At 39.9% G+C, this 13171-nt stretch overlaps 1 protein-coding gene and 1 long non-coding RNA gene across 4 annotated transcripts in view; one reads left to right on the top strand and one right to left on the bottom strand.

The window, feature by feature from the left end:
* c2cd3 (C2 domain containing 3 centriole elongation regulator) overlaps window positions 1-13171 on the bottom strand; it is a 165806-nt gene that overhangs the window by 69455 nt on the left and 83180 nt on the right. For all 3 annotated transcript variants that reach the window (XM_072262790.1, XM_072262791.1, XM_072262792.1), the window contains exons 22-24: window positions 12893-12985; window positions 11009-11614; window positions 8151-8495 (exon numbers count right to left, since the gene is read on the bottom strand). In XM_072262790.1, the coding sequence (XP_072118891.1) occupies window positions 8151-8495; window positions 11009-11614; window positions 12893-12985 (1044 nt within the window). The remainder of the gene's footprint in view (window positions 1-8150; window positions 8496-11008; window positions 11615-12892; window positions 12986-13171) is intronic.
* Window positions 1-13171, top strand: part of LOC140200069 (uncharacterized) — an 89375-nt gene that overhangs the window by 42797 nt on the left and 33407 nt on the right. The gene's annotated exons all lie outside the window — the stretch shown is intronic.

Below are 13171 nucleotides of genomic sequence, written 5' to 3'. Positions count from 1 at the left end.
CCTAAGATGGCATTGCTGGGCCGCCACATTACCTGGCCAACACCAGACTCACAAAGCAGAGACTCAACTCAAAACTTCACAAAGCAAAAGATTACTAGCTGAACAGAGGAAACTCGTGATTTATGACTGCTCAAAGTGGAGAAGGAGTTTAGAAAGGCATTAAGAACCTGAGTCCATTCATGAGAATTGCACAAAATGCCCAGCGTAACTGGTGGAAATAGCACACTACCTCCCAAACCACCCACCTGCCACTTTCCCCGAGTCCACTGGTTGCATATTAACTTCATCAACCACTTCAAAACACAAAGAATTGAAATAGGTGTAAAATATCTTCAACCCTAAGGGATTACTCAAGAAGAAGAAAGGCAAAAAGCACAAAACATTCCAATTAATAATCCCTAGAATAGCAAATGAGGACACCAACATCTGAAAAATTGTTAAACGAAAGATTTCACCATTACATTGTATGATAAATCTATCGAAAGGCTGTAGCATATAATTTAGGAGGTTCTTTTCAAACATTAATTGATAGTGTAACAGTAAGAACAACAATATTATCCGCCCTAAAACAATACCTAAACTTAAAACATCTCGGATAACAAAACAGAAAGCTGTCATTTTAAAATACATCAAAAGTCTACCTTAGCTAATGATAAAAAGACAGTAATTCTTTATTGGAATGGAGGACGTACATAGGTCTTTTGATTCTTTGCTGACTAAACAGTCCTATGTTGGGTCTGCAGATTATCACCGGTGGGACAAATGGAGTTTTAGGCATAAATTAATTACCGAGTGTTCCTCTCACTGTTTGAACATGACCTCTATGCACTCAGGGCATTGACTTGAAGTGTTCCAAGATGTTTCTTTGCTAGTTTGACCAGTACTGGATCAGGGATTCACATAAGTTAGTGAGCATATTCAATTTTTTCAAAGGAGGCTTCAAGAATATCATACTTTGGAATTCATTTGTGATGAATCAAGTACAATGCTCACTTCAGAAAACTGGTATCAGGCAATGCTGCTCATCCAGTGATTGTGGCTGCAAAGTTGGGTATTTTGGCTTTGGAGAAAATACAGACATCTGTTCAACTATCCTGGGAGCAGATTTAGAGAAGGGTAGTGATGGTAGTACCTATTTAATGCTTTGAGATGTCTCCTGTAGGTTGTATTCCAAAGCATTCAGAAGGGCTGGAATTGGTCGACCATAATATTAGCACTAGTCATAGAGAAAAAACCCACCATGTCACAAACTTGCAGTGGTCAATTACCATCAGGACACTGTGGTTGGCTGTATTTACAGTGGCATGCAAAAGTTTGGGCACCCCAGTCAAAATTTCTGTTACTGTGAATAGCTAAGCAAGTAAAAGATGAACTAATTTCCAAAAGGCATAAAGTTAAAGATGACACATTTCTTTAATATTTTAAGTAAGAAAACTTTTTTATTTTCATCGTTTACAGTTTCAAAATAACAAAAAAGGGAAAGGGCCCGAAGCAAAAGTTTGGGCAGGCTGCATGGTCAGTACTTAGTAACACCCCCTTTGGCAAGCATCAAAGCTTGGAAACACTTTTTGTAGCCAGCTAAGTGTCTTTCAATTCTTGTTTGGGGGATTTTCACCCATTCTTCCTTGCAAAAGGCTTCTAGTTCTGTGAGATTCTTGGGTCATCTTTCATGCACTGCTTTTTTGAGTTCTATCCATAGATTCTCGATGATGTTTAGGTCGGGGGACTGTGAGGGCCATGCCAAAACCTTCAGCTTGCGCCTCTTGAGGTAGTCCATTGTAGATTTTGAGGTGTGTTTAGGTTCATTATCCTGTTATAGACAGACAGTGTGATGTTTGCTTCCAGAATTTGCTGGTATTTAATTGAATTCATTCTTTTGCCACTGGCTGCAACACAAGCCCAAAGCATGATCGACTCACCCCCGTGCTTAACATTCTGCACCTTTTTTTCTCCAAACATACTTTTGCTCATTGCGGCCAAAAAGTTTTATTTTAACTTCATCAGTCCACAGGACTTGTTTCCAAAATGCATCAGGCTTGTTTAGATGTTCCTTTGAACTTTCTGAATAGAACTTTTTGGCTACAATGAGCAAAGGTATGTTTGGAGAAAAAAGGGTGCAGAATTTCATGAAAAGAACCCATCTCCAACTGTTAAGCACGGGGGTGGATCGATCATGCTTTGGGCTTGTGTTGCAGCCAGTGGCATGGGGAACATTTCACTGGTAGAGGGAAGAATGAATTCAATTAAATACCAGCAAATTCTGGAAGCAAACATCATACTGTCTGTAAAAAAGCAGAAGATGAAAAGAGGATGGCTTCTACAACAGGATAATGATCATAAACACACCTCAAAATCCACAATGGACTACCTCAAGAGGCGCAAGCTTAAGGTTTTGCCATGGCCCTCACAGTCCCCTGACCTAAACATCATTGAGAATCTGTGGATAGACCTCAAAAGAGCAGTGCATGCAAGACGGCCCAAGAATCTCACAGAACTAGAAGCTGTTTGCAAGGAAGAATGGGCGAAAATCTGCCAAACAAAAATTGAAAGACTCTTAGCTGGCTACAGAAAGTGTTTACAAGCTTTGATACCTGCCAAAGGGGGTGTTACTAAGTACTGCCATGCAGGGTGCCCAAACTTTTGCTTTGGGCTCTTTTCCTTTTTTGTTATTTTGAAACTGTAAAAGATGGAAATAAGAAAAGTTTTCTTGATTAAAATATTAAAGAAATGTGTCATCTTTAACTTTATGCCTTTTGGAAATCAGTTCATCTTTTACTCGCTTAGTAGAAATTTTGACCAGGGGTGCCCAAACTTTTGCATGCCACTGTATAAATGATTGATTAATAAATAGACATTATGCACTTTATCCATCCCTATACCAATTCTTATTGAAAGCTTCAACACCGGCTGGCATTAAAGTTGCCCTGGAACTCAGGACAACAGATTTGATGATACTCAGAAACAAGGTACATTAATTCACCAGTAAAATTCTAGAGTAATCTGATTTTATTTGTGTTCCCATTTAAAGCATTTGTAGGATTTGATCGACACTGTTAATTTTGGCATTTTATTGCCAATGGCCAACTACACTTGGGCAGACTCTGGTGGATGCCTTCTTGAACTACAGCAGTCAATATGAAGAATTTCTGCCCAGTATTATTGGGTAGCAGGTTCCAGTACTGAGACCCAGCAAACAATGAAGGAAAGGCTGGACAATACAAATGTGCCCAGGGAAGGGAATTTGCAAGTGATGGCAATCTCTCCCTCTCCCAGTGTAGAGTGCCCTCCTGCTTCAAAACATTCACCATTGCTCCTGTATCTAAAAAGACCAAGGTAACTTGTCTGAACAACTGGCATCCTGTCACACTCACCTCAATAATAAACAAATGCTTTGAGAGGCTGGTCAAGGACTACATCTGCAGCATGCTACCACCCACACTGGACCCCCTACAATTCGCCTACCTACACAACTGATTGACAGATGATGCAATAGCCACAGCTCTTCACACCGTCCTTACACACCTGGAGAAGAGGGATGCTTATATGAGAATGCTGTTCTTGGACAACAATTCAGCATTCAACACCATAATTCCTTCTAGGCTCGACAAGAAGCTGAGAGACCTCGGCCTTCACCCTGCCTTGTGTAGCTGGATCCTGGACTCCCCATCAGATTGCCAGCAGGTGGTAAGAGAGGGCTCCCTCACCTCTGCCCCTCTGATCCTCAACACAGGTGCCCCTCAGGGCTGTGTCCTAAGTCCCCTCCTTTACTCTCTGTGTACCCATGACTGTGTAGTCACCCATAGCTCCAAACTGCTAATTACATTTGCTGACAACACTACACATTGGCCTAATCTCAAATAATAATGAGGCAACTTACAGAGAGGAAGTCATCACTCTGACACAGTGGTGTCAAGAAAACAACCTCTCCCTCAATGTCGTAAAACAAAGGAGCTGGTTGTGGACTACAGGAGAAATGAAGACAGCCTAACGCCTATTGACATCAATGGATCTGAGGGTTGAGAGGGTGAACAGCTTTAAGTTTCTTGGCATACACATCACCGAGAATCTTGCATGATCTGTACATACCAGCTATGTGATGAAAAATACACAGCAATGCCTCTTTTACCTCAGATGGTTGAAGAAGTTTTGGTATGAGCCCCCAAATCCTAAGAACTTTCTAAAGGGGAACAATTGAGAGCATCTTGACTGGCTGCATTACTACTTGGTACTGTACTTCCCTCACATCGCAGGACTCTGCAGAGAGTGATGCAGACTCCCCAGCACATCTGTAGATGTGAACTTCCCATGATTCAGGACGTTTACAAAGACAAGTGTGTAAAAAGGGCCCTAAGGATCACTGGAGCCCCGAGTCACCCCAACCACAAACTGTTCCAGCTGCCACCATTCGGGAAACGGTACCGCAGCATAAAAGCCAGGACCAACAGGCTTCAGGATAGCTTCTTCCCCCAGGCAATCAAACTGATTAATTCATGCTGATACAATTGTATTTTTATGTTATATTGACTGTCCTGTTGTACATACTATTTATTATAAATTACTATAAATTGCACATTGCACATTTAGAGGGAGACGTAATGTAAAGACTTCTACTCGTGTATATGAAGGATGTAAGAAATAAATTCAATTCAATTCTAATGCATCTGTTGTGTTTGGGGTATAACTTGAAGTTGCATTAATTTAATGTGGCTGATTAATGGTAACCACCAAGAGGCTCAAACTACTGAACTTTGAGTGAAGGGGATTAGACTCTGTTGGATAAGTTATTGCCTGGTTGCAGTGTAAGACAAGTGCTATTTAAAATTACTGTTGCCCAGGTCTTGGCACATTCAAAACGATAAATGGTAATTAACCAGATTAGATATATTTTATACATAAATCATACTGGTAAATTTTTGATGTTGTAAGATGTTGCTAGGAAAGCTAGGAGTATTAAAAAAAAGAGATCATAAGACATAGGAGCAGAATCGGGCCATTCGGCCCATTAAATCTGCTCTGCTATTCCATCAGGGCGAATTTATTATCCCTCTCAACCTTATTCTCTTGCCTTCTTCCCATAACCTTTGATGCCCTGATTAATCAAGAACCCACCAGCCTGTGCCTAAATCTACCCAATGACTGGGCCTGCACAGCCATCTGTGGCAATGAATTCCACATGTTCACCACCCTCTGGCTAAAGAAATTCTTCCTCATCTCTGTTCTAAACAGATATCCTTCTATTCTGTGGCTTTACTCTCTGGTCCTAGACTCCCCACTATTGGGAACATCCTCTCAACATCCAATTTATCCAGGCTTTCAATATTCAACAGGTTTCATTGAGGACCCCTCTCATTCTTCTAAATTCCAGTGAGTATAGGCCCAGAGCTTGCTTCCCAAGCACCTTTTCCTTCGTACTGTAATAGCAATGACACTCACTTTTGCGCCCCCGCCCCCCCCAAAACTTGTATTTCTGGAATTCTGCAAGTGTCTTCCACACAGTGAAGACTGACACAAAATACTTATTAAATTCAACTGCCATTTATTTTTCATTTATTTACAACATGGAAACAGGCCCTTCATATCTTTCCTGCACCTTCCAGTCCTACAGTATGTCACCTCTTTTTCAGGATTTGATTTCATTTTTTACCAACAGAGCCACCTCCTTGCCTGTCCTTTCAATAAGCTCCCAACTATGATCTTCTTTCAACCACAACTCAATGATTCTTACAACAGCATACCTGCTAATCTCTAACGACACTACAAGGTCTAACTTATTCTGTATCCTGAGTACATTCAATTCAGACCTCAATTTTGCACTATCATCTGCTTGTCCTTCCTCACAGTCTCACTACACACTGCATCTAGTTGTATAGCAACAGCTCCATCTTCAACCCTATTACTCTGGTTCCCATCTCTTTGCCAAATTAGTTTAAATGCACCCCAACAGCTGTAGCCAAATTGCTCGCAAGGGTATCAGTGCCCCTCTGGTTCAGGTATAAATAGTCCTTCTTGTACAGGTCATACTTTCTCCAGACGTGATCCACTTCCCTTCTGAGCCAGAGAAAGACTCAGTGCCAGATATCAGGTCAATGCAGCCCCCCCCTCCCCCTTATACATATAAGTATAAGGCAGTATACTTATTATTGAGAGGAATGGCCACAGGAGTACTCTGCACTGGCTGCCTATTTCCTTTCCCTCTCCTGACAGTCACCCAGGTACCTGCCTCATGCAACGTAGGGGTGACTACCTCCAGGTAACTCCTACCTATCACCTCCTCATTTTCCCCTATGAACTGAAAGTGATCCAGCTACAGCTCCATTTCCTTAACATGTTCTCTTCTCTGAGGAGCTGCAGCTCAGTGCACTTTGTGCAGATGTAGTTATTAGGCAGACTGGATGTCTCCCAGAATTCCCAAACCTCACACAAGGAACATACCACCAGATCTGGACTAGCTACATATTAACAAAAGAAAACCCAGATTCAAATTTGAATTCAACAACGGAGTTGAGGAAAAACTTTTTCACCCAGAGAGTGGTGGATATATGGAATGCACTGCCCCACAAGGCTGTGGAGGCCAAGTCTCTGGATGCTTTCAAGAAAGAGATGGCTAGAGCTCTTAAAGATAGCGGAATCAAAGGTAATGGGGATAAGGCAGGAACTGGATACTGATTGTGGATGATCAGCCATGATCACAGTGAATGGTGGTGCTGGCTCGAAGGGCAGAATGGCCTACTCCTGCACCTATTGTCTATAATTTCAGATAAGGAGTCTTTCCAGCTCTCAGTCAGATCTTTGCCAGTTATGAAGTCATTAATTTTTTTTTTTATCCTGTCTAGATCAGGGGTTTCCAATCTTGGGTCCATGGACCGCTTGCTTAACGGTATTGGTCTACAGCATAAGAAATGTTGGGAACCCTTGAAATAGACACTGCCTGACCTGCTGATAATTTTTCAGTATTCTCCATTTCACGTTTATAGCAACTACAACAAATCAGGTCAGGCATTAGTTTATATTCCCTCTCTTTTCTTTACTTTCTACTATATACACCTCGTCCAAACATATCAGCTGCAACTACAAGCTTTTGCCACTTTTCTTCAGCCAGCATCACTAACATCTTATTTAGTCTCTTCAAGTCTCCACCCTATCATAGATATCCCCTTTGTTTCCTCCACTACTTCTATGCAATAGCAAAGTAATAGTATACTCTATGTAATGGTATAATGCAATAACAATGTTTATGGTGCCGTGATCAAGGAGGAAATCACATCAGGAAGGTAGGACAATGAGACAGATAGAGCAAAATCCATGGATCAGATTGGCAGCTACACACCTCTTGGTACTCATTAGCCTGATAAACTTTCTATTTGAAAAGATTATTCTGAGAATTGTCTTAAGTTGATATCGAATACCATTTAGTACTCAAAATATAAAATATTGCACCTCAATGGTGACATAGGATCAGGAACCCATGATCTACAGATATCACATTTAATATCAGTGTAACAGAAGGGATTCATTATGAAAATTACACCAACCCCAAATTGAGTTTGGTAGTATTGGATAAATCCTTCCAGACTTTTATATGTGAATAGTTGTAAAATCGTGAGGAAGTTAATGGTTAAAAAATGTGTAGCCAATACATCAACCCTATTTGTGCTGGCGTTTCTGCTAACTGACAATGATCTTTGGTTTTGGTTGAGCATTAATGCTGAACACATGGAAGAAAGATTCACACAGCTTTAAAGGCTGCATGGAATTACAGGAAAGAGGACAGCAGACAATATAACCAGTGTAGAGCAGACATCAGCAACCAAAAGCTGTAAGCTACTTGTCAACTGTCCTCCATTGTTAAGTACAGAATTTTGTACCTGTTGTTAATGGTTGCTGCTCATTTTGCCTTGTCCAAGAACCATTCCATTTCTTACTGTAGCATTACAACTTTACATTGCGAAGTGCCAAAAGAAAACAAAAACTGCTGCATGGCATACTGCTTTATACTATGTGATGCATGTTGTTCACATAAAGCAATGCAATCTTTTATAATTATTTGAAAAATTAATGAGTTACTTTTGAAGTGAAGAAAATCAATATAATTATCAGTGGCAACTCAATAAATAGCAACATTACACTTTGTAACAAAATTAAATTTTTACCTTTTAAGCTTAGATGCATAGCTCTCTCCACGACAACATTCACTGCAAATGTAGTTGCCAGGTCTACCTCATGATTCTCATTAGCCACATTGTTGCATTCAAGGATAGAATCTGTGGGCAATTCATCATCGACTTGCACTTCTGTTATTTCCTCTGCTTCATTAATGAGCGGAATATCTTCCTTGGCACTACATTCATAATCATGATCATCATCGCAACAGTTTCTTCTCTGAGAAGAATATTCAGTGGTAGAAGATGGAAGATCATGTGGTGCAAGTGTGATATGGAACCTCAGAGCTGCACCTGACAGGTCCGAAGCACCTCGTTTAAAAAGTGGGTAAATACCTGTACAAGAAAAACAAAGTTGAATGGAAAAGCATAATTATTTTGGAACTTCTCTGGATTTTTTCGATTTTGCAAAAGGTTTACGTTTGGAAATGAGTAACAATTTGCCTCTAACACAGAAAACCATTCCATAAGTCCTAGAGAAGTGAAGGAAAATGAGAACTTAGCTAAATAACAATTAGGACTAAGACGAGAAAATCAGATGCTGGAAATCCAAAGCAACACACAAAATAATGCAGGAACTCAGCAGGCCAGGCAGCATCTATGGAAAAAAAGTAAACAGTTGACACTTAGGGCCGAGGCCCTTCATCAGGACAAAAAGGGCTGGTGATCACACAATTCATTAAAAGTGGAGTTTAGACAGGGCTTGTGTGAAAAAGGAGAAGAGGAGGTGTTTAGTGAATAACTCTGAATGCTCCAGAAGCACCATTATTACAGCTTCCTCGAGAATTTACTTTTGTCTAGCGTTTCTCATCTTGACCCACTAACATCAGAGACCTCTATTATTTCAATAAATTTCCATCCATTTTCTTCAATCTCCTTTCAATGTGGATGTTTGGAGCTTCCACATCTCTACCCACTATTCAGTGTTTCCACATCACTGTCCAGTTTCGCTCTTTCCCGAGCAATAAAACAATCACTCTACATTCATCTCATTCTCCTCTGTTAATTTCACATAGGACGTGTCATTTGCTCTAAACCGTGGTAGCATGAGAAGCTACATGTGCCCACTTGAGTTTGCATTTTCTTGGATATGCTGTGCAGTCTACTTTCCAGTTTTTATCAGATTTCTTCACCTTTCTTTACTTTTACAGAAATTGTGTCTTGTATCCTGTGTTGGCGCTGCCTGGCATGATTTTGTTTAAATTAATTTTTGTTCTAATTTTCAATTCTTCTGCATGCTTCATTGTTACCTCCAGTCTGCCTTTTCCCTCCTTAATTTCACCACTATTACTGGGGACAGTCTGCTTATTCACAATTCCTGTTAGAGAGACCTTTCATATCAGCTAACAAAGGCTGTAGTTTCAGGGCAAAGTGTCAGCATTTACCACAAAATGGGTAGTTAAACGTAGAGATCTCAGATTTTCTGATAAATTTCAGTGAACAAAATTCTGTCTGCTCACTCTGCCAATTAGTTCCTGTCCGTGGGAATCTGTTCATAGGCCCTACACCAAAATAAGCCAACTGAGGAGCTCAGTATCCAGTAACTTGACAAAATGTTTACTGCAAACAGGAAAACCAAGATACAACTTTTATGTTAATTTTAATAATTAGCATTTTAATTGTTTTAACATATTTTAAATAGCTTGAAATTTATTTTAATTGTTTTTGAATGTTTTGTGAAGTCAGGTTTTAAACATTCCAAAATGGTGGTTCTTATTCACATAGATGGAAAACTTTTAGGAGTGACATAGTTGTCTTTAAAAAGGCCAGATTTTGCCAAGGGGTTTGCTGCTCAGCTTCCCCATTGCCCCACATTTAACCTGCTTTGAATCAGGAAGGCTTGAAACACTTGCTGAGAATATCTTAGACTCAGTCCTCTGACCAATAAGGAGAAACTGTCTTTTCCCCAATGTAAAAAGAACTATTAATTTAAATATCAGAAAGATTCTAAGGTTTCTTTTCAGATTGAAAACTGAGTAGGATAGAAAATGTGACCAAAGGTAAGTAAACTCAAGAGATCCAACAGATGATGGAAATTCAGAGCAACACACATAAAATGCTTGAGGAACTCAGCAGAAACAAGAGAAAACCTGCAAGATGCTAGAAATCAAAACCACACATAAAATGCTGGAGGAACTCAGCAGGCCAGCAGCACCTATGGACAAAAAGCACAGTTGACGTTTTGGGCTGAGACGTCGACTGTAACTTTTTTCCATAGATGCTGCCTGGCCTGCTGAGTTCCTACAACATTTTGTGTGAGGAACTCAGCAGGTCAGGCAGCATCTATGGAGAGGAGTTGATATTTTAAGCCAAGACCCTTCATGTGCAGTGGAATGGAAAGAGAATGATACCAAAATGAGAAGGTGGGGGAAAGCAGGGGTACAAGCTGGCAGGTGATAGGTGAAAGTAGGTAAGGGGGGGGAAGTGAAAAGCTGGGAGGTGGCAAGTGAAAGAGGTAACGGGTTGACGAAGGAATCTGATAGGAGAAGACATTGTACCATGGGAGAAGGGAAGGAGGAGGGGCCCCAGAGGGAGGTGATGAATAGGTGAGGTGAATAGAAGGGGTAAGAAGCGAGCCAGAATGAGGAACAGAAAGAGAGAGAATGGGGAGGGAGTAGAAACTACTGGAAGTTAAAGAAATTGATGTCCATGCCATCAGGAGCGAGGCTATACAGATCGAAAATGTTTAAGTAAAATAGATGAAAGAAGTCTAGGACAAAAAAGAAACTGCAGGGATACTCTCATTTGGTTTCAAACCTAAAAGTAGCAGCAAGGTGAAATTTTGGAAAAATATAATAGTCTCAATATATACTGCAACTTAGACTTGCTCTAAAAATCAATATACATACCACTAACTGTAAGTTTTCTTGATGTTTTCTCTGTCAGTGTCGATAGATCTATGAATGAATATCCAATCAGACGATCAGTATCGTGAGGTCTTTGAACCTTGTCTTTTCCATATGCCATCCACACCTGTACTTCTAATCTTTCTTCTTTTAAGTACCAGACCAAGGATTGAGTTCTTTTCAGAATTACAGTCTTTGCCTGGTCAAAGCTCACTGTTACCTGGCTCTGAATGTCAGTAAAAATAGGCTTTTGAAGAGTTGTACAAATAGCATCTCTATCATAGAATTTATAACGCAGATAACAGAAAGTATATTTGTTCAGATGTGCTTGACCGGCCAGCAGTAAACAGTGCAAGGGAAGCCATATGCGAGGTACAGCTATTGTTAGCGACATATTGCTCTCCGTGCATTCCCAGTTTTCATCATCTTCTCCACTCATTCCAATCTTCCACTCCAGTGCCTCCGCAGCCTTTATGACACGCTCTCTATCGCTGGGATGTGCAAAGTAGATTGAAAGTTCAAGACCACCACCCACATATGGTGGAGTGCCACAACACTGAACAGAAGTACCAACTTCTGGAAGATTCACTGCATACCAGCCAGAGATACCTTAATGTAGAACACAATATATAATTCAGAAGATATTCAGTCTACATATTTTGTAGTTCCTTGATGTTTTTAAGCAATATATATTCATCACTTGGGACAACACCATTGTGATTATTGCACTGGACTAAAGCCTCAGATTAGAAATAGAAGTGCAACTGAAAATAGAAAAAAAAAACTTGAATATGATACAAAAATAGAGAAGATGTTGAGAAAAAATTCAGCATATTAAGAAGCATCTGTGAAAAGAGATACAGTCAATGTTTTGGGTTGGCAATCCTTTATCTGAACTGTAAAAGCAATGCAAGTTAGTTTTCAGTAGAAGAGAGGGTGGAGTAGAGATCTGTAGAACAAAGGGAATGTCTATGACAGGATGAGTCGAAATAGCTTGATCGGGGCAGCAGAATAGTGATTAGGCTTATGGATTGAGTTGTTATGGGTAATATAGTGGGACATGCCCAGCAGAGTAGACATCCACATGTAGAATAAGAAATGCTGAGCCAAAGCGATACAAAATGAGAAGATAGAAAATGCTGGAAAAACTAAGCACCATCTGTGGAAAAATAGTTAATGTTTAGATGAATGTCTCTTCATCAGACTTGAGAGAGGGATCTTAACAATCAGAGCTGATGAGTTAGTCTGGGTAGCAGTGAAATGTGGGTGGAACAAAGGGAATTTCTTTGTGTGAAGACATGGTGTGAGGTTAAGTTATAATGGCTGTGTAATTTGTTCATGATGTGCTTCTGACACACCTGGACATGCCCAAAAGACCAGATTATATACAGAGAGGAAAATAGAACGGTAGGCAGAAACGTTTCTTATATAAACAGGAAGAAATAGCATGTCATCTAAAGTCAGGCAATTTGATATTGAGTTGGGAAAGCTGCAATGTGCCCAGACTGAAGTAAATTTGTACTGGATCTCATTGTAAAGATCTGGAAGCCGCACACTCAGATCAGAGTGGGAGGGGGATAGTAAGTTAGAGTCAGGTGGATTTACATTCTGTTTTCTCTGACTTCAGATTTTTTGCTATCTGTTCTGTCTCAACTTGCTGTGCCAAGAGGTGATACATGTATTGATCAAATGTTTCCTATTTTACAATCGAAAGCCTTATTTTGACATAATTATTTTTTTAAAGTAGCAGAGATTAAACTGACTTTTTATATCTATAAATTATAATTAAGTTGCTCCTATTAAACTTTACAAGTTCTCAGATTGTATTCCTAGGCTGCAAATTCTGGTTATAATAGTGCAACATTAGTGTACCAGGTCCTCCATTACCTGTCCGCTTCATCAGCATGCTTGCCAGTGGAATATGCACACTTCCCAATTCAATGTCTCGTGATGAACCAATTAAAATTGTACTTGGCTTAGCTGTAAACAGAAAAGAAATCATAAAATTGGCAATGATATGCAAATAAAATCCTCCAGTGCATAAAAAAAATCACATTCTGACTCGTACAAGAATTCAGATTTCAGAACTAAACAAAAACAGTGGACAACTGCATTTTATATGTTCATAACTATGGAATCCATGTGCTGAGGCTACAATACTGGTTG

This window comes from Mobula birostris, chromosome 7 (genome assembly GCF_030028105.1).
Source record: "Mobula birostris isolate sMobBir1 chromosome 7, sMobBir1.hap1, whole genome shotgun sequence".
NCBI classification, from domain to species: domain Eukaryota; kingdom Metazoa; phylum Chordata; class Chondrichthyes; order Myliobatiformes; family Myliobatidae; genus Mobula; species Mobula birostris.
Note: the sequence above shows the minus strand (reverse complement) of the source record. Positions and strands in the feature narration are given on the sequence as shown.